Source organism: Cervus elaphus, chromosome 20, assembly GCF_910594005.1.
Source record: "Cervus elaphus chromosome 20, mCerEla1.1, whole genome shotgun sequence".
NCBI lineage: Eukaryota > Metazoa > Chordata > Mammalia > Artiodactyla > Cervidae > Cervus > Cervus elaphus.
This window is the reverse complement of record NC_057834.1, coordinates 137,408,021-137,428,920: the sequence shown is the minus strand read 5'-3', so window position 1 is coordinate 137,428,920 and position 20,900 is coordinate 137,408,021. Positions and strand designations below refer to the sequence as shown.

Sequence of the window (20,900 nt, the reverse complement as noted above, 5' to 3'; positions counted from 1 at the left end):
GGCCACGGGGCTCCTCCTCCTGCCCCATGGCCAGGCCTGGTTCCCACTATCACCTGTCACTCCCCGTGTTGGTGGGCAGGGCAGAGTCCGCACCCCCGTCCCTGGCTGGACCGTCCCTGGGGCTCCCCGCGTCTGCTGGGAGGGCAGGTGGTGGAGCGCCGTCCCGAGTGACTCCCCTGGTGGGCACTGGCGTGTGGCCTCGGGCGGGACCGGCCAGTGGTGCAGTGTGGCTCGGAGCTGCCCTGCGGGAGCAGCACACACATCCCCAGGCTGTAAGTGCCCCACTTCCCTCACCTGGGCGGACCCTCCACCCTGGGAGGCCAGGGAGGGGAGAGCACGGCCTCCTGGGTGGGGCCCCGCCTGGACTCCACAGCTGCGCCAGCAGAGTCACCTCTGTGGTTCCAGCTGATGCCTGGTCTTTAAGTGATTTTTAAATTATCATCCAGACAATGGGACCATTGGAAAAAGAGAAGGGACAATCCCCCGACACATGCAGTAGCTGCCCTCCCCTTACGGGGCCGACTTAGGTTCGAGGCCGTGACCTGCAGCACTCTGTTTTAAAGGCAGCAGCGACACGAGTCACACCAGCAGGTATTTTGGAAGCATCGACTCTTCAGAGAATAACCACGGAGCAGCAGTGAAGGCGGAGGCGGACGGGACTGAGCACCTCCTCAAGTATGTCCTCCAGGACCCCGTCTGGCTGCTGATGGCCGACACGGACGACAGTGTCAGGATGACCTACCAGATGCCTGCACGGTAACCGCTCGCCCCTGCTGGGACGGTGCAGAGCTGGGCTCGGGATCCCCCCGACAGCGAGGCCAGAGGACTTCCGCAACGCCTTGTCTCAGATGGAGCGGAGGGCACCGCTACAAGGGGCCCCTCTGGGGGGATGGCTGGCCGCACGCAGCCCTGCGGAGGCCCTGCTCCCGGCCTGGGGACCCTCCAGGCTGTCACTTGCCGCCCACGAAGCGTTTGTGCCAGTGTCGTCTCTTCTGCTCTGTTGCAAGTAACCCTGTGTGGTCAGTGGTGTGTGTGTCTGTCTGTCTGTCTCAGAGATGGCAGAAACCAAGAGTAGCTGAGGTGGGTGACCGTCCCAGGCCACCAGCTGCTCTTTAGGGAGCCTGGTCTGTGCCTCAGCTCTGACCACTGACAGGTTCCAGGTGCGGTGCCCCCTCGGTGGGGGTGATTAACCCCAAGGCTCCGAACAGCCAGGGCTCTGGGCCAGGTCAGCCTGGGGCTCCGTCTCCAGGGCCGCTGCGAGGCAGGCCAGGGAGGCAGGTGGCAGGAGGGCTTGTCTACTCTCCACCTCGCTGGTGATCACCACCTTGCTGGTGAGAAGCTCCCAGGTGCAGAAACAAGTGTCTGCAGGTACCCGGCTCCCATGGCTGATCTAAACTGAAATTAAAGCCAGAACTTGGTGTATCACTTTCATAGAAAAGCTACAGCTTATTTACTAGATTTTTACCTGAAATAGGGTAATTTATTTTAAGTGGAAAGGAAAGTTAAAATCATCTAAAATTCCCTGGGGTCCAGTGGTGAAGACTAAGACTCCTTCCACTGCAGGGGCCACAGGATCTGTCCCTGGTCAGGGAAGATCCTCTATGCTGAGGAGTGTGGCAAAAAAAAAAAATTACATTAAAATAAAATTATGTGAATAATACTGGAAGTGTTGGTAGAAAATGAGCATATACTTTAAAAAAAGATAACCCTTGAGGCATTCTAAAGCTTCCCTGTTTCTCGATATTTCATGAAGAAACTTAGAGACGGTCCTACAGGAGGACAGGGAGAAGCTGAAGGCGCTGCAGAGGTTCCAGCCCAGGTTCACGGATGGGCAGAAGCAGGAACTGCAGGACATCCACCCGTGGATGCGGTCAGGTGGCCTGCCCACGGCCATCGACGTGGAGGTAAGCTCTGGGACGCAGCGCTTCCTGACATGGTGTTAAAAGGCGCTGTGATGAGAATGCCTGGCACTATCTCTGCATCTGTTCTGTACATTTAAAACTTTGAAGATTAAATAAGAGCATTAAAAGAAAAAAGAAACCACAACACTGTTAGATGTCCTTCAAAGAACTTCCTTCCAGTGGCTTTTCAACACTGTTTCCAAAAAGGTCTCTGAAATGTCTAATCTCAGTCACATGCTGAAATTTGAAAATTTTTCAGTTGTTGTCACAATTAAAACACAGACCTACTTCTTCTGTCCTAAACCCTCCACATGCGTGTAGACCATAAGAAGCAGGGGACAGCAAGCCTTCCTTGCACTCTAAGCGGCTGCCCCCCGCACTCTGTTCCTTCTTGAGGGTGTCTCTGTACCTCAGCTCCCCTCCCCGGCTCACTTCCCCAGCGTGGACACAGCCAGGTTCCAGGGTGCCCCGGCCTTCTCTGTGCACACCGCCCTGGCACGGTCAGCTCCCGCCTCCGCGTGGGAAGCGGCATCTACACGTGAGCCCCGCCAGCGTCCACCTCTGGGGAACTTCCCGGGTTTCCCCGGAGACGACCTGCCCAGCCACTCTCTTCCTGCCCACTCCAGGGCAACTCTGCGCCACCCCACTTGCTCAGACCACGGGCCCGGACTACCCCCCTCTCTTACCCCCATCCAGTCCACCGGCAGGTCACGCTGGCCTGACCTTCCAGGGGGATGGAAAGCAGCCGCTTCCCATCGCCTCCAGCGTCACCACCCTAACACAGCCATTAAGCTGTGTCGCCCCCTCCCCGCAGCGCCCGGCCCCCACGTTCCCTCCTCCCTGGCGGTTCTCTGAAGACCAGCACGCGGCTCCTACCCCGGGGCCTTTGTGCCTGCCCTGCCCTCTCCTGGGCGTCCCCTCTCCTCACACAGACACATGGCTCACTCTGGCTCCTGGTCTTCCCCACACACAGTTGTGCTATTGACCTGCCATCGCTGTGTGTGTATGTCGCTCAGTCATGTCTGACTCTTCTGTGACCCCAGGGACTGTAGCCCACCAGGGCGCTGGTCCGTGGAATTCTCCAGGCAAGAGTACTGGAGTGGGGAGCCATGCCCTTCTCCAGGGGATCCTCCCAACCCCAGAACTGAACCTGGGTCTCCTGCATTGCAGGCAGTTTCTTTACCAGCTGAGGGACCAGGAAAGCCCCAGTTGATCTACTGCTGCACGGCAAATAACCCCCAAGCTTAGTAGCTTAGAATAAGAACCGTTTATTCTCCCCACTGTTTCTCTGGGTTGGAATTTAAGAGCAGCTCAGCTGGGTAGTTCTGGCTTGGGGCCTCTCCTGAGGGTGAAGGCAAGGTAACGGCTAGGCCTCCGCCTCCGGAGGCAGGACCAGAGCTGGGGATCTGCTTCCGAGGGGGGTCCCTCCCGCAGTGCTCGTGGAGGGCTTTGCTCCTTGCCATGTGGATCTGACCATGGCGCTGCTTATGTGTCCTCAGGACAAGATCCCGGCCTCCCCCGAGGGCATGGGGCTGGGACGCTGGGGGCCTGTGACAACCTCCATCACCTGCGCTTTGTTAGAGGCACATCACTGAGTCCAGGCCTCCACTTTGGAGGAAGGAATGTCAAAAACTTCGTGGGCATATTTTAAAGCCACTACAGTTGCTCTTGGTGGCCTTTTCTGAACGTCCACTGTAAAATGACAGAGTCCTCACGTGCCTCGTTCCAGCCCAGCACCTCCAGTCTTATAACACCTCGGAGCACCTCTCCTCTGGCTACTAGGAGATCTCCAACAGGACACGGGTTTTCCTCTCTGTTCACTGCCGAATCCCGGTTCTTAGAACGAGCCTGGAACACAACAGATGCTTAACAGATAGGTGTTCAACAGGGGGAGGAACAAATAAGCTGGTAGCTTCTTGGTGTCCCATTTTACAGATTAGAAAACTGAGGTCAGAGAAGGTAGGTGGCACTCCAGGTCATGCAGGCAGGAGGAGGAGGGGCTGGGACCAGGGCCTCTGATCGATGCCCCCCACCTCACTGTGCAAAGCCCCCTCTCAGATGAGGTTCCCAGGGGACTGGGAGGGGCCCCTCGGGAAGAAGCAAGCAGGGGTCCCACAGCCTAGTGGCACCTCCTCGCCTGCCAGCAGCCTCAGGCCGACACCTGGTCACCTGGGCTTCGTTTAGACTGAACTGTTTGTACCAAAGATCTCATTTTCGTTCCTGATTTACATTTTTCTTTTAAGGGATGTGTTTACTGTGAAAACGAGGGAGAAGACAGCCTTTGTGTGGCATATGAGGAAGACACCCCTACGCCGGGGCTCAGTGAAATGACAGACACCAAAGGAGAGGAGAGTGGGCCCCCCCGAGTCCCAGAAACGAAAGGCAGATGCAGCCCCCCTCCCCAGGGCGACAGTGCCGCCAGTGATGTCCGCTAGGCGGTGCTCTGAGGAGGGGAAGGGTCTCGCGTGTGTCTCCAGTGACACGGATGGATATACTTTCGTGGCTTTTTTTGTTTTAGAAAAAAACCCATAGTTTTGTGAAGGGGTGATTTAAAACCATGGAAGGTAGGAGACGTTTGGGAAGAAATGCTATTTTATATTTATGAATAAAATACAGATATAGGGTGTTAGGGGGCAGGGGAACGAGACCTTCACAAAAAAAAAAACTCGAGAAAGACTGCCTGCCTCTTTGTGTCAGGAAGCGGCTGAACGCCCCCAGGAGTCCCCGGACAGGCCGGCCTGGGCCTACTGGCTCCGTGGGCTGTCCCGAGGCATGGCCCAGGCTGCGACCACCAGCCCGAGGGTCGCGGGGCTCCGCGCCGAGGAGCAGCGGTCCAGGGCTTGCCCAGCATTTGTGTTTGTGTTTGGATCAGATCAAATTCTGTCCTCTCCGGGGGCGGCTTTCTCTCTCAATTATTTAGTCAGACTAGATGTTTTTGAAACCTACCAAGTGGAGATCACAGCCTGTGCTTATTTCATTTCAAAAACCTCCTTTTCAAAACGTTTCACATTGAATGATGTGTAGTTTGGCCAGCCTGCCGCTTCAGCTTCCAGTGCAGTTGCAGCAAGCGTTTCATCTGACAAGAGTGTACGTCCAGGGCGAATAAAGTTGAACTGCTCGCTCCAGATGAAAGAACCCGACAGGTTCCTGTGACCACGTCCATCACGGAAATTACACGTCCTCAGAAACACGACACAGACCCCTCTGGGTGTGCTGCATCATCCGTGCATCCTTTTCAGACCAGGATGGCCAGCGTGTCAGTGAAAACGTGCTGCTGGTCATTCCCTTCTTGGGACTTGGCCCTCCTAGCCCGGCCGTGACCACCACGTTTGGGACTCAGCGCGTGTTGGTCCTTTGTTGGCACTCCCCGGGCGTCAGCTCTGGGCCAGAGGAGCCAGCACCTCCTCCTGGCTGAGCCGGGCCCCGAGTCTGTGTTCCAGGGTGGCCCTGCACACTTTTTGTGAGCCCTGACTCACTGATGCCGCTTCCAGTCTCTGGCGTGATGTCCACTAGTGTCGCTGGCACTTTCCAGTGAATAGGACGCCTGGGGAAGAGTGAGACCAGACTGCTCACCTTTTTGCAAAACCTCATATCGCATCGTATATCCCAAAGATAGCTTAGAAAAAAATGTTACACTGGTCCCTGGAGTGAATGAGAAGCTGCCAGTGATGAAACAGTTGACTTACAGTTGTACTGAGTCTGTAGCAACTTCAGAGAAAGCAGTTTCCCCTGCCCCCCATCCTTTGATGGAGAAGCAGCTACTAGAATAGGTGAAGCTTCCTTGTAATCCAGTTGGTTTTCATAGTAAAATTATTTTATGCCTGAATATCTTACTTTTCATAAACGCAAAAAGTTTATTTTTTTAAATGTAAAAGCAACATCATCTTCAGATCCCCAAGGCAAGGTGTAGTCTGTGAGTTTGTGTGGAGGTCAGATGCTACAAACGGCTTCTTGCCTCCGAGTTAGATCATCAAGGGCCAGTCAAGGTTGCATTGACTTTAGCTGAACTGCCAAAAGATTCTCTCCTGTTATGAATGTTTACCATCGTGTTATCTTACTGTTTATGTCTGTCCGCTGGTTGTTAAGTGCCGCGTAGCTTCGATGTGTGCTGAGAAGTGGGCAGTAGGAGCATCTTGTGAAATTGTTTACGTGGTGCCAACACGCATCCGGTCTTGTTTCCTTTAGTGTGCGTGCTTACATGGGTGTTATCAAGACTTCTCAATTTTAAACTGAGCCTTCTTTTTAATATATTCCTGAAAAGATATGTAAATAAGCTCTCAGAGTCTGTTAACAACACGTCAAGCCTTGCCGGACAAGTGGTTTGTTTATGCGCAAGCCAGAATTTCTTCACCCAGTGCAATATGTTTGTTGGACTGCTTGTGTCTTTTTATGACTTTTTTGCCTTTTAGAAAATTGGTAAATAAAGCAAGTATATTTTTATTTTGTATATTTTTAATATAGCACAGAGAAATAGGAGCCTGAGTTCTGTTCGTTTATTTATTTTCTGCACGGTGTGTGAGATCTTACTTAGTTCCTGGCCCAGGGATCAAATCTGTGCCTCCTGCAATGGAAGCACAGATTCTCAACCACTGGATCACCAGGGAAGTCCCTATTTTTGTTTCTGTATTTTTAATATAGCACAGAGGAATAGGAACCTGAATGGAGACAAAGATTATCAAGTGATTTTTCTAAGACAAACTCTAGAAATTCTGCTTTAGGAACTATTCTGTCTCCAAGGCACCCCTCACCTCTTCCCACGCACAATGTTCCTCTTGCTGACCCCTTCCTGTCGTGTGTGTGTGACATGCAGCCCCCATCACAGTGAACTCTCTGTAGTGTAGTGTTAGTCACTTAGTTGTGTCTGACTCTTTGCAACCCCATGGACTGTAGCCCACCAGGCTTCTCTGTCCATGGGATTCTCCAGGCAAGAATCCTGGAGTGGGTTGCCATGCCCTCCTCCAGGGGATCTTCCTGACTCAGGGCTCAAACCTGGGTCTCCTGTGTTGCAGGAGGATTCTTTACCGCCTGAGCTATTGGGGACTCCCTGCTGTAGATCTAATCCTGGAGTCCAGCCCCTCCGTGGTTTCTCACTCAGATGGGGAGTAGGGCCACTCAGCTCAGCCCCTGGTGTTCGCATCCGCTCTGCAGTGAGCTTGGGCACCTGCTCCTCTCTCTCCCCGCCCGCTGTGGGTCGTCTCTCCCACCAGGGCTGGCTGCCTGTGCACTGGCCCAGGGCTGAAGGCAGTGAGATCAGAAGGATCTGAGGCCAGAAAGGCCTCGTGTCTCCACCACAGGCAGCATGGAACTCTCCTCCTACCCCACCCCACCCCGGTGCTTCCTCCCACTGCAGCGAGACCTTGCAGGGCCTGATCAAAACAGCGGGGGCTGCTTCTCCCTTCCAAACACTTCTTCATACCAGACCGTGTCGTGGGTCCCAGACCTGGTGCCCGGCCTTCCTGGAGCTCCCTCAGCAGGAGGAGGAAGGCTTGACTCTCGCCTCCCGTCCTGGCCACCTGGATCCAGGTGGTGACTGGGGGTGGGGAGGCTAAGTCCTCCCAGTGGACCTAGAGGCCTCTGCAGACCTCCTCAGTGGCCAGATGTGGAGATCTGTCTACTTCACTGAAATTCTGAGAGACTTCAGGGTGTTTAGCTGTTTTTATCTACCCTTTAACCCCAAGGGCACCCCTCCCCTTTATTTCCAAACCAAAAGGAGTTTCTCCAAGCCGCTGGGCTGATTGCCCGCCAGGGGCCTGGACGTCCATAGGCTGGCCACCGCCTTTGTTCCCTGGGGATTTTATGGCTTGCCACCCCTACCGCTAACTGGTCCCCCTGTGGCCACTGCCGCCCTGCCCAGTCTCTGCTGGGCTCTGTCTTTGGATATGGGGATCAAAGAGCCCAAATGCTCAGGAAGCCTGTGCTCAGGCAACCTTTGAAGGTGGGACCAGTCCAAGTGACAAATGGCAGGAAGTGGATCTGCTAGTGGAGGCCACGTAGGGAAAGAGAAAGGGCGAGGTGGTCCTGAGACAGAGCAGCTGGGTTTCTGGGAGGAAGAGGCCAGGCCTGCCAGCCAGTGGGCCCATTAAAGGAAACTGAGGCTGGCTTCAAAGATGAGGCCTTGGGCAACTTCCGGTCTAACCAAGGAGGATTTTGCTGACTCACACACCCTACTCTATGATTTAGTCACTCAGCCGTGGCCAGCTCTTTGTGACCCCATGGACTATAGCCCGTCACTCTCCTCTGTTCAGGGGGATTCTCCAGGCAAGAATACTGGAGTGGGTTGCCATTTCCTTCTCCAACCCTACTCTATCCTTGTGCTTTTTGTCCCAAGGCTACTTAGACTGAGGCATGTCCCAGCACTGAGTTCTCCTTCCTTCACTTCTAGACAGCATTCCTCAAAGCCCCCCTAACCCCATGTAAGATTAGGCTTTGGAGATCCTTAGCCCTTGTTCAGCCATCTTCTCCTGACAACTGTCACCTGTCCTTTTGTTTTTACAAAGTTAGCTCTATACCCTACAACCACCATTAAGCCTTTCTTATAGATTGACTCTAGAGTCGGATATGACTTAGTAAATTTCACTCACTCATAGATTGACTCTAAATCTTGAAATGCTATGAGCTGTATTATCTTGTTGTGACTGTGAAAGAATTGGCTACTGGGCCAAGTAAGTACTAAGGTTACATTTCTCTCCTTGGGCAGCTTTTTGTTTTTCCCGGATTTCCGAGTTGCCTTTGATTTCTCGTTTGCACCGTTGGCCTTTATCACTCTTCCTGCACTTCCAGTTCCCCATCGAATCTGGCAAAGACTAGTAGTCTTTTTCCAGAGGCCCTCCCTAGAGCCCCGATCATCCTGTTCCAATATAAAGTGCCTATCCTGGAGAGCACTCTAAAATACTCGTTTGATCTTATTCAAACAATACAATCAATAATGGATGAGGTAAGAGTCAGGAGTAAGAGATATCACCGAGTTGGTTTTTCCATATCTGAGTTCCTTGAAGTAGGACAAACTTAACTGTGATTCCTTGGTGTGGGGGTGGGATCTTGCTCCCTGGGGTGGTGTCTAAATGGTGAAAAAAAGTGAAGTTCCAGGCCAGCTATGGGCTCTCTCAAAGGGTTCCACTACTCAAGCCCCTGCCACACTCTGTCCAACCCTCCACTAGGAGGGGGAAGGGCAGTCAAGCTTCTGATCAGGCAGGGGAGGATGGAAGAACAAGAGCTAAGCTTTCTCCCCCATGGCTTATGAGGGAGACCGGGAAACACACAGGGTGTCTGAAGGAAAGGAGTAGGTTTCTACCCAGGTGAGCAATGCAGGGCTGGGGATGGGTCTGCACCCTGCTCACAGAAAAGCAGACTGTGAGAGACAGCCAAGTGAGGATCAGCAGAAGGGGTTCCCAGGGAGTCCCCGAGTCCCAGAGTCCCTACCCACCCAGGGCTCACAGAGGTGCGCTGGTCTTGCTTGTGCTTAGTCACTCAGGCGTGTCCAGCTCCTTGTAATCCCACGGACTGGAGCCCACCAGGCTCCTCTGTCCATGGAGCCTCCTCTTCTCCAGGCAAGAGTACAGAAGCGGGTTGCCATTCCCTTCCCCAGGGGATCTTCCCAACCCAGGGATAGAACCCGAGTGTCCTGTGTCTCCTGCATTGGCAGGAGGGTTCTTTACCTGCCGAGCCACCTGTGAGAACCATCAGAACTCTCAAAAGCTTGTCCTATTGTGGAGATCCCTCTGGCAGAGAACCTGAAGTGAAGTAGACACCGGAAGGGCTGCCAGAGCCATCTTCGGATCATGGGGGGCCCTGGTGGGCGTCTTCAGCCCAGTCCTGCCACCCAGCCCCCCTGCCGTCCCTGGATGTTTCTTTCCCTTGCTCCCTCCAGCTGGGCTCGGGACACTCATCTTCCCTCCCCACCCAGGGCTTCTGCTTCGCCAGTCTCTGTGCTAGGGGTTGTGACGGGGTCCTGGTCAGAGTCCCCCTGGCCAAGGATGCTTATAACCCAGAGGGGCACAGAACCAGACCCTGACGGTCCCAGTCCTGGGAGGGAAGCAGCAGATCCTACGAGGGCGCAGGTCCTCCCACCGGGAGGATGGAAACGGAGCTGCGGCCTGAACAGTGGGGAAGGGACCCTTTAAGGGAGATCCCAGGCGCTCCAGGTTTAAGGCTCTCTGTGTGCCAGGTATAAGCCCTGGCTGCCTGAAGGCAAATTGGCATCCCGGCTTTGCCAGGAGAGGGCGTGGACCTGGGCCTTTCAGCGCTGGGGCCAGGCTGTGGGTCCCCAGGGTGTCGCCCCACCGCCCACGCACCCCACGCTCAAAGAGGCCGGGCTGGCAGATGGGCGGCCGGACCTGGGGGTGGCGGTCGTCTGGCGACACAGGCGCACCCACCCCCGCGCCCGCCTGGTGACAAAGCAGCCTGAGACAAAGGCGCGGCCAACACCTGTCGCTCTTGGCTGGGCTGCCGCTTTTCTCTGCCGAAGCCGCTGCAGCTGCCAACTGTCACGGGCATCAAGTTACGGGGACCAGACGGCGGGCTCCGCCAGCCCGGCGAGGGGCGGGGGAGGGAGGGGAGGACTGGGGGGAAAGGGAGCCCAGGGGCTGGGGAGGGGGCCGGGGCGAATGGAAAAGGGTTGTGGGACCAGGGAAGGGCGGTTGGGCAGGGAGGGCAGGATGGGGCAGGGAGAGTTTGGGTTGGGGACGGGGGGTGGGCGGGTGAGAACCAGATAAGGGGGGAGCAGGGGAGGGAAGGTCGGGGGTCGGTGGGTATATTGAGGGAGGAGAGGGTGGGAGAAAGGAAGGTGAAAGGGGGTCAGGGAGCGAAAGGGACGAGGAGATGGGAAGGCGATGAGGACCAGGAAAGGACCGATGACCAGAGGAGGTCAGAGAGATGGAGCTGTTGAGGACGGGCCTGCGGACCCCGCCCCACTAGGATCCCTGAGCCGGCTGCAGGCAGGACTCACAAGTCCGCTAGAAACGCGAGGGAGCAGGAGCTCGCTCCCACCCCTGCTGCCCGTAGGGCCCTCACCTCCCTGGGACTCTGCAGCCTCCCCAGACCAGACCTGTGGCTCCCTCCAGCTTCGGAGACCGCGGTCTTTGCTGTGGCTCTAGCCCCCAGGACCCCAGCAGGCGCGCTGAAGGGTCCCCCTCCTGTGGCATCTTAGGTGAAGGAAGTCAGGCGCGAATGGATGGATGAACGGATGGGTGCGCTCCTGCTCGCACGCGCAGCAGACCTGGGCGACCGGTTCAGGGTCGGAGGGGGAACAAGTGCACCCGGGGCCACAGCCCTCGTGGTCATCGCCCCCTCGGGTGCCCACTCCCCCCAGCCAACGCGGGGGTCGCTCGGAGGCCCAGCTGGGCTTGCCCCCCGCCCTCCGCCCTCCAGCTCCCGGCCGCAGGCCACGCCCCGCCAGCTGCTAGCCGACCCCGGCGGCTGGGCCGGACAAAGCGGGCCTCTGCCATTGGCCCGCACAAGCAATTGGCGTATTGAGATGCAAATAAGGCGCTATAAAAGGGGCGGGATCGGCGGCGGGCGCGAGGACGCCGCGGAAGACGCGAGGGGGTGAGGGGTGCGCTCGCTTGTTGCGCTCGCCGGGCTCCCGGCTGTGCGCGTCATGGCTCCGCTCCTGGCACCGGGCCGGGACCGGGCTGGCCGGGAGGATGAGGACGGCTGCGAGGCGCGTGGGGACCGCAAGGTGCTGGCTGTATCCACGGATGGGCGAGGGAGCGGGCGGGCTCCGGGGCCCACGCAGGGCCGGGACTCAGTTGCTCGCTTCCCGCAGGCCCGGAAGCCCCTGGTAGAGAAGAAGCGGCGCGCGCGGATCAACGAGAGCCTGCAGGAGCTGCGGCTGCTGCTGGCGGGCGCCGAGGTGAGGCCAGCGGGGTCGGGGGTGGGGGGCGCCCAGGGTTTGCGGGCCCCCGGGCCGGCCTCGCCTCACCTCCCCTCCCCGGCGGCGCAGGTGCAGGCCAAGCTGGAAAATGCCGAGGTGCTGGAGCTCACGGTGCGGCGCGTGCAGGGCGCGCTGCGGGGCCAGGCGCGCGGTGAGTGGCGGCCGGGCGCGCGGCGGGGGCGGGGGGGCGCGGGGCCCGTTCGCCCGGTCTGCCGCGCCGCGGCTCCACCGAGGACTTCCCCGGCCCGGGACAGGGGGCGCCCCCCGCGTCTCCTGGGTGAGCCTCGTCCCCGCGGGCCGGGAGGGCCGGGCCACAGCGGTCGCCGCTCACTGGACCCGGCGCGGCTCTCTCCCCTCCCATCTCCGAGCGCAGAGCGCGAGCAGCTGCAAGCGGAAGCCAGCGAGCGCTTCGCCGCCGGCTACATCCAGTGCATGCACGAAGTGCACACGTTCGTGTCCACGTGCCAGGCCATCGACGCTACCGTCGCCGCCGAACTCCTGAACCACCTGCTCGAGTCCATGCCGCTGCGCGAGGGCAGCAGCTTCCGCGATCTGCTGGGGGACGCCCTGTCTGCGCCGCCCGCAGCCCCGGGGCGGAGCAACTGGCTCGTAGGAGGCGCCCTGGAGTCCCCGCTGCCCAGCCCCCGGGGCTCTGGGGACGACCAGTCCTCAGACCTGGAGGAGGTCCCCGAGGCTGAACTGAGCCGGGCCCCGCCTGCCGAGGGACCAGACTCGGTGCCCGCAGCCCTGGGCAGCCTGACCGCTACCCGCTTGGCCCAGAGTGTCTGGAGGCCTTGGTGACCAACGCCAACCTGGGGCCTGCGGGGTGGGCTCTGCCTTCCCAGGTTCCGTTCCCTCCTCCCGGGGGTTCAGACGTGGCGGGCAGGAGTCTGGATATTTCCCGGTTCTGCTGCGCAGACCCGCATAACCAGTCCAGCCAGGCCCCCTGTTTCTTGCTGGAGGAATGTTTATGCATTTCCCCGCCCCAGCCCGCTGGTGGGTGGAGGGAGGGAGCTACAGGCGGGAGGAGGAATCCTATAGGGCTCCCAGGGTTGTCCGCGCTTCGCCTGTCCCGGACTTAAGAGGCGCCCTGTGGGTCTGGGGGCACAGGTGAGGGAACGGAGCTGAGCCTCTCCTGGGTGCTGAGCACTAGTGTCCTGGCAGAAGACCTCAAGCCCTGGCCCTCCAGCCAGGACAGGCAGGAGGCGTTCTGCAGGACTGCCCAGAGCTGCCACAGAGAAGCACAGTTCTCTGTATGTCTTGCATTTAGCACACTTCAGTTTGTGTATTAGGTTGCCATCGATGGTTCCAATTGTGTTAAATAAAGGATTCTGGAGAGGTAGTTAACCTTCTGAAGTATTGCTGGATGCTGTGGTGTCATTAAGGTGTCAGTCAAATGCATAAATACAAAGCCAAGCACATTTTCCCCATATCTAATGCTGTGAGTGGTTTTAAAACTTCTGTCAACAAACAAGCAAGTGTAGAGGCAGTGGTGATGAACGCCCCCATGGTGCATCTCATGATGGACAGTGCTTCCACCTCGCTATGGTCAGGCCATTGCAGGTGGGTTTCCCCTGCAGGTCCGTGGACCTGGCCTGCTCTCCCCGGGAACTGTGTGTGTTCTGGTGATGGAAACTCTGGCATGGAGTTTGTCTCCAGAGTCACGAAGGAGAAGGGAAACTACTGGTTCCCAGATCATTCTCTTGTTTGTGAACTTCCAGGAATAAAACTGATGCCTGACTGCTAGCCACGTGGTGTGGAAATTTCTTTCAGAAGCCTGTTGTAGGGTCTATGAGTGTGGTGCAGACATCTGTCCACTTAGGTGATTACTTTTCTCAACTGAAGAGCGAGCTTCCCCATTGCCAGTGACCTCAGGGGCACAGAGACCCACCCAGTTCATGGCCCAGGCAGTTTGGACTTCAGGCCAAATTGAGCCCAGGAGATCAGCAACCCTGGAAGGAGGGATACAGGCAGCTGGGGTGTAGGGATCCCACCCTCTTGGGCTGGGTCAGGGCCTGCAGGTCATGCGGTCAGCTGATTGCAGTCCCTGCCACAAGGAGCCCAGCCCCCACATCTCCTGCTTCAGAACCCCAAGCTTATTGTTCTCTCTTAGGGTTGGCAGTGCCCAGGCCTAGTCAAGGGGTGACAGTTTAGGATTCACACCGAGGTCTCCTCTCCAGTGTGTACCTTTGCTTTAAAAGTCTCTCCCTGGAACTTCCCTGGTGGTCCAGTGGTTAAGACTCTGTGCTTGCAACGCTGGGGGCACGGGTTCAATCCTTGGTTGGGGAACTAATCCTACATGATGTGTGTGGTCAAAAATAATAATAAAAATCAGTCGCTCAGTCATGTCCAACTTTGCGACCCCATGGATGCAGTACAACATGCCTCCCTGTCCATCACCAACTCCCGAAGTTTACCCAAATTCATGTCCATTGAGTCAGTGGTGCCATCCAACCATCTCATCCTCTGTCATCCCCTTCTCCTGCCTTCAATCTTTCCCAGCATCAGGGTCTTTTCAAATGAGTCAGTTCTTCGCATCAGGTGGCCAAAGGATTGGAGCTTCAGCATCGGTCCTTCCAATGAATATTCAGGACTGATTTCCTTTAGGATGGACAGATTGGATCTCCTTGCTGTCCACAGGACTCTCAAGAGTCTCCAACACCACAGTTCAAAAGCATCAATTCTTCAACTCCTAACTTCCTTTACAGTCCAACTCTCACATCCATATATGACCACTGGAAAAACCATAGCTTTGATTAGACGGACCTTTGTTGGCAAAATAATGTCTCTGCTTTTTAATATGCTGTCTAGGTTGGTCGTAACTTTTCTTCCAAGGAGTAAGCGTCTTTTAATTTCATGACTGCGGTCACCATCTGCAGTGATTTTGAAGCCCCCACCCCCCAAAATAAAGTCTGTCACTGTTTCCACTGTTTCCCCATCTATTTGCCATGAAGTGATGGAACCAGATGCCATGATCTTAGTTTTCTGAATGTTGAGTTCAGAAATGTTCCCTGTCACCCCTGCCCAGTAAGTCCATCTGGTCCATTTGGTTACATCCAAGTGCCCTCGAACTCAAGTCCATTTCCATCTTGTTGGTCTCCCTGCATCCTCCTGTCTACTCAATGTTGACACTTAGACGTAAGATGGGCATCACAAACCACCGCCAAATAACAACTGATTTTCGCCCCCCCCGCCCCCCAAAGGCGTTCGGAGGCGCCCTGCTGTCCGACGCTGGAGCTCAGAGACTAACGAAGGCCCTGGAGGCGCTCGGAGGTATTCGGGAAGCATCCGGAGGCGCTCGGAGGTATTCGGGAAGCACCCGGAGGCGCTCGGACGCTTTCGGAGCTTTTGGAGGAGACAGGCTCTTGGCCACGCCACCGCCACCGCCACGCCCTCACGCTCACGCGGTGAGTTCTGGAAAATGTAGTTCCAGCCCTTTGATCTTCCTTTCCCCGAGGACCCTGCAGGCAGTGTCAGAACTACGACTCCCAGGGCCCTCTGCGGCCTAGAGGCCACTCCTCCCCGCTATCTCGAGCTCCGAGTCCGTTGCCGACAGGAGGCCAACGAACCCAACGGCGTTCAGGAGTTTCGCGCGGTCGGTTAAGCGGCTCTGCAGTAAGCAGAGGCTGGGCTGCGATCCCTTACGCATCCCCGGGACCAGGAAAGGGAGCAATGAAGGCGCCGGCGCCCCGCCGCTCGAGCCCTCTGCCTACGGCTCCAGCTCAGGACCCCCGACCACTTCGGGCCACGAGGAGACCTGGCCGTCGGGAGTATTAAAAGCGCCCCGGCCTCTCGGAAAGTGCGGCCAAAGCCGAAAGCGACTGGTGTCGAGGAAGAAGGGGGTCGTTTCAGACTGTGACATGGAAGCAGTTTTCTCGAGGAAGAAAGACGAGTCTTACCGACCGTTCGGTGACCGCGCCTCAGTTCTGCCCAGCGTTCACTCTACAAGTGCAGTGAACACCTGTTATGTGCAGCGATCAAAGAGATGAGACTGACCAGAGCCTTGCAGTCGAGGAACTGGGCAAACAAGAACCCACAGAGGCCCCAGGCCTCTAAAATACATCCCAGAGGTCGACCAAGGTGGTGCTTGGTTAAAAAGCAGCCAGAGAAGTGCAGAGCTCATCAGGTTATTGGGCTTAAGTGGGTCTGAAAGGAGGAGGGATAAGATTTTAAAACCGATGACCCAGAGTCTTTTAGCTGCTCTTGGGAGCGCCCAGGCTTTTTTGCTCTTCCATCCCGGTATAAAAAGTTGCCCCCCCCCCTCCCCCGTCCCCCGCCAAGATGGTAACTCTGGCCATATCTGTTCTGCTCCTAGTTGTTGTCATTCTGCCCCTCCATTGTCGACAGATGACACTCCAGGCACTTTCTTCCTTTCCCCCACAGATCCCACCCCACCTTAACCTGGGCGAATTATATACATCTCTTAGACATCTCAGTCAATAGCCAGGCCATGGTCTCTTGTCACCCCTGACAGCTCCATCCCAGGAAACTTTTCATCGGGGTCTCTTCCAGTTAACGGTCTCCCTGTCTCCTTCACAGTCAGGTTTCTTGAGAATAGTCTGCATTCTTAAACTTTTTTCATTTCCTCACCTGCTTGCCCCTAACAAAATTTCACCATTTTCCGTTTCCCACCATTGTACTGGAAACTTCTGGCAGTCTCTGGTGAAGTCCTAAATGTTAGAGCATCCGACACTGTCAAGAATGTCATTCTTAAGACACTGTTCTCTGTCTAGTCTTCTTGCTTCCTCTTTGCCCATTCCTTCTCAAGTTGTAGACAGGGCTGTTCTCTGCACCCTCCCCTGTACATCTCGCTGCAGCCCGCATCCTCCTTGGACTGACTGCTCTATGGTCTCCCTGGCTTCTCCCAGTCCTCTCTGGAGCTCCAGTCACATGGGGTCACAGAATCAGACACGACTGAGCGACTAAGCACAGCACACAGCATTCTAGTGGCTAAAGTTTCTTCTCAAGTTTATGCTGTAATAAGGGAGACAGACAAGAAATACCTGCTCTGGCAGATGGTGCATTCGTGCCAAGAAAAATTGTAAATCAGGTCATGAGGACAGGGTGTTATGGTGTGGAAGCAGGGTGCAGATTTCAGTAAGTTGATTATAGAGGATTCCTTTCTCTGTAGGTTTGTTTTGAGCGGAGAATGGATGATGCTCTTGGATGGGGACGAAAGCCAGTGGCTGTCCTGGGAAGGAGTGGGTTAGGGTTCAGATGGCCTTAACAATAGCACCAGCCTTGCTTTGCGCATGAAGTGCGACTGTGGGAGCAAAGAAAGTGAAGTCGCTCAGTCGTGTCCGACTCTTTGTGACCCCATGGACTGTAACCTCCCAGCCTCCTCCGTCCATGGGATTTTCCAGGCAAGAGTACTGGAGTGGGTTGCCATTTCCTTCTCCAGGGCATCTTCCTGACCCAGGGATCCAACCCAAGTCTCCCACAGTGCAGGCAGACGCTTTACCGTCTGAGCCATGGGGAAACCCGGGTGGGAGCAAAGCCCTTCCGAGACCCCTTTCTGTCCCCACTCGCCCCCTGCCCCTCCCACTGTTTCTGCCTCCTTCATTCTTTCCTGCCTCTTCTGTCCTCTTCCCTTTCGTACTCCCTATTCTTTGGACTCCCCCGCCTAGCCTCTGCTCCTGCCTCTCCTCCAGCCTTCCTTCTCCCAGCATGGGGTGGGCTTGGCTGGGGGTGGCCGTGCACCTCCGGGCCGCGTGACGCCCTCTCCCTGCCCCTTCGCCGCAGGCTCTGAGCACCTGGCTTCCTGGGAAGGCGTCCCGGCTGCCGCAGTCCCCCTGCCAAGAGGGCTTCGGGGGCACCAAGGACGCCTGCTGACTGTACCCAGGTGAGCCCGGGGAGGCAGGAGGAGAGCCGCAGAAGGCATGGTGGTCTGCACCCCATTTCTTCCGCCGCTGCGCACAGCCTGGCCTGCTGGTCCTGACTCAGATGGGTAAGCAGGGGCCGCCCTGTGGACACCGCTGAGGGACAGGGGAGCCCCTAGTGCAGGGGTGCAGGCTCGGCCGGGCATGCTGGGCCCAGGTCAGGAGGGAGAACCACCTTTCCCATGAGAGCCTGCACGCAGGCACAGATGCTGCCAGTGGGCCGCGAGCCTGGAAGCCCCGGCGGAGCCCAGCTCTGTGCATTTCCCCGCAGACTTTTCCCCCCGTGGACCAGGTCTGTAGCCAGGCCTCCCCACCAGGCCCCTCCACAGGCCGAGCAGGGTCCAGGGTGGAGGGGCAGGAGGCACCCTCTGCTTTGGGGAAGCTGAGACCAAGTCTCAGGGGGCAGCCTTGCACCCTGTAAGCAGGAGGAGGGGCAGACAATTATACCACCTGCGGGGGAGTGGGGCCTTGCCCTTAAGGAAAATGTGATTTTAGAGGAGCAGATACTTCTTGAGCATTAGTGTCTGAGGAACAAAGGCCATGGGAGAAGAACAGGAGAGCTGGGGGTGAGAAAAGGTGCGGTGGCCTCCGACAGCAGCTTCTGAAGGAAGGCTTCCTGGAAGAGGTGGCCTGGGAGCCCTGTAGGACGGGTGGAGGAGGACTTTCCTGTGGGAATCTGGTCCCCACGGAGAACCGGGAGGGTCTTCGGAGGGGGGCCAGAATAGAGCACAGGGGCCCCTCCCGTGGGAGGGTGGGCTTGGGGGCGCTCCTGAAGCCTCCTTACCTCCCTCCCGCCTCCTGTCGGCCTCCCTGCATCACCTCTCCTCCTCCAACAGCTTCCCGGAGCAGCTCCCTGGCAGTTGGACCTGGAAGGCTGGGCAGACTCCCACACGGTCCAGTCCCCACGCGCCCCCTGCCTTCCCTGGGCCCTGGACCAGGGAGCTCACAGCGCAGAGGACAAGACGGTGGCCTGTTGTCCCAGCACATGGCAGCACCACAGATCTGTTATCTCCATTTCTGGGGGTCAGGGATCCAGCCAAGACAGGCAGGGGCTTCTGCCTCGAGGTCTCGCGAGGCTGCACCCGGGCACCGGCAGGGACTGTGGCCCATGCGCAGGCTCCACCTGGAAGGTCCAGGCTCACTCGGGGTCGTTGGCAGGATTCGGTTCCTCAGTTCCTCATGAGCTACTAGGGGAGCATCATCCTTGTCTGCATTTTGCTGGAGGGCTCACTCCGTTCTTGGCCAAGTGAGCCTCTTCAGAGGGCATCTCCCTACAAGGAGGGCAGCAGGCATCTAGGGGAGCCGGCCCCACATGTAATGTGACAAGGAGGCTAGCGCGCGTGATGGGGAGACAGACCCCCGTAACCCCACCTGCAATGGCAGCTTGTCCTTCTGTGCCGTTAGATTCAGCTCACCCTGGGGAGGGCCTCACAGAGCGCTCGCCCAGTGGGGACCACTGGGGACCACACCCCCGCCCCACTCTGCACTCTTCCTACCGTCCCCCAGGCCTGGGTCTCCAGAGACGGTCATACTGTGTCCAGTGTGACAATTGTGTGTTTTTCTCTCGTTTTAGAAACTGTAGCCTGGGCCACCGCGCCCTGAGATAGATGTACCCAGAGAGTTGTAGGCTGCACTGTGGACACTGTTCTGTCCACGCCGCCCCTGCGTCAGCCCTCCCCGGGCCTCTGCTTACTAGGCTTTCCCGCCTCCTCCATGACAGGAGCCGCTTTCCTTAAGCTCAGGAGTTGTTTGCATTTTTATCAGAGCAGGATCAGGCCCCCAGTCTCCAGGGAGTGGAGGAGCAACAGGGGAATCTGAGAAGGAAGCAGAGGGGCCCCCACAGGCCACACAGTCAAGGCTTGAACCACAGCTAAATCTCAGTGTTGGTGAGACCCTGGGAAGGGCCGTTGCGGAGGCCTGGGCACCCCTGCTGCCCCAGGAGGCCGAGCCGGAGGGGCTGAGTGATGCAGGGCGGGCCCCGGGCGCACGGTGTCCCGACGCTGCAGCCACCTTGGCCCTGTCAGGTGTCCCCTGCCCAGGGCCCACCAGGAGCTGGCACACTCAGCTGCTGTTCTGTTTGTGGGCTGTGTAATAAACGGAAGCTAAAAAGGACTGGCTCTTTCTTTAGAGGCTAACCTGCCAACCTTGGCTGCCCGGGCTTGACATGATGGAAGGAAGGGGAGGGGAGGCGGGAAGGCGAGAGGAGGCGGGAAGAAGGGCCCCAGGCCCCGGCCCTCGCCACCCCTCCCCTGGGCCGGAGCCAGGTCCTGCTTTCTGCTCCTGCTTTTCCTCCTGGGGTTCCACCCAACCCCGTGGAGTTTGACCATTCCACTCCGGGGACACTGTGCCCCAGCCCTGCCCCTGGAGACGCTCGGGTAAGGGGAGCCGGGCTCACTCCAGACCAGAGCAGCCCTCAGGTGGCCCAGCACTGAGGGCAAAGCGGAGAGGACTCAGCCCCTTTTTCCTCGATACGCTATGGAATTTTACAATCAGAAAGTTGAAGGAATTTTTGACTACACATCTGTACACCCACTGCCGATGGTCCCACTCAGCGTTTTACTAGACTTACACCTAGGCAACCATCCTTTAATTCATTAGATTTTTGATGCATTCAAAATTAATTTTAGCCTTAAGTGTGCTTGCCCCTACATACTTTAGCATGTACATTAACTAGAGTTCGTTACTGATAGTCTTTTAATATAAAACAATGAAATGCCCAGTTTGTAAGTGAACATTCACTCTTTTGACAAGTGTATGCATTTTTGTAACTCAGACCCTTATCGAGATACTGAGTGTTCCCATCACCCCAGAAAGTTCCCTCATGGTCCTTGCTGGTTGACCCCCAGTGCACTCAGAGGCAACCACTCAGTAACCTGCCTTGTGATACTGGTACAAAGGTACAAAGTGAAGTCACTCAGTCATGTTCACCTCTGTGATCCCATGGACTGTAGCCCACCAGTTTCCTCCGTCCATGGAATTTTCCAGGCAAGAGTACTGGAATGGGTTGCCATCTCCTTCTCCAGAGGATCTTCCCGACCCAGGGGTTGAACCTGGGTCTCCCCCATTGCAGGCAGGTGCTTTACCATCTAAGCTACCACAAATTACATATAATACTGGAGCCTAAAGCAAAAGGAATTATTTTTTAATGGCTAATACTTTATTTTCCAGAACACCGAAGTAGGTAAAAACCTGTTGAAAAGTAGATATATCAAAATAGTTTAACTCTTTTATTTATATAAAACCCAACTG

At 56.8% G+C, this 20,900-nt stretch overlaps 3 protein-coding genes across 4 annotated transcripts in view; all 3 read left to right on the top strand.

Moving 5' to 3' along the window:
* Window positions 1-6,361, top strand: part of PER2 (period circadian regulator 2) — a 39,835-nt gene extending 33,474 nt beyond the window's left edge. Inside the window, exons 21-23 of the mRNA XM_043877008.1 lie at window positions 564-756; window positions 1,754-1,904; window positions 4,145-6,361. Coding sequence (XP_043732943.1) covers window positions 564-756; window positions 1,754-1,904; window positions 4,145-4,336 — 536 coding nt within the window. The 3' untranslated portion in view covers window positions 4,337-6,361. The remainder of the gene's footprint in view (window positions 1-563; window positions 757-1,753; window positions 1,905-4,144) is intronic.
* A 5,060-nt stretch (window positions 6,362-11,421) lies between these two features.
* On the top strand, window positions 11,422-13,518 carry HES6 (hes family bHLH transcription factor 6). Of its 2 annotated transcripts, none has more exons than XM_043878590.1 (4): window positions 11,422-11,577; window positions 11,665-11,751; window positions 11,842-11,923; window positions 12,146-13,518. In XM_043878590.1, the coding sequence occupies exons 1-4, from the start codon at window positions 11,497-11,499 to the stop codon at window positions 12,571-12,573; spliced, it is 678 nt and encodes a 225-aa protein (XP_043734525.1). In that variant the 5' UTR covers window positions 11,422-11,496; the 3' UTR covers window positions 12,574-13,518. The 2 variants fall into 2 exon arrangements, with proteins under 2 accessions (XP_043734525.1, XP_043734526.1); XM_043878591.1 differs by having other exon boundaries at window positions 11,842-11,883; window positions 12,146-12,274.
* Window positions 13,519-14,894: 1,376 nt separating this feature from the next.
* Window positions 14,895-20,611, top strand: LOC122676834. The gene is made up of 4 exons (XM_043876388.1): window positions 14,895-14,910; window positions 14,976-15,179; window positions 17,515-17,614; window positions 18,488-20,611. The coding sequence occupies exons 1-4, from the start codon at window positions 14,895-14,897 to the stop codon at window positions 18,840-18,842; spliced, it is 675 nt and encodes a 224-aa protein (XP_043732323.1). The 3' UTR covers window positions 18,843-20,611.
* The last annotated feature ends 289 nt before the right edge of the window (window positions 20,612-20,900 follow it).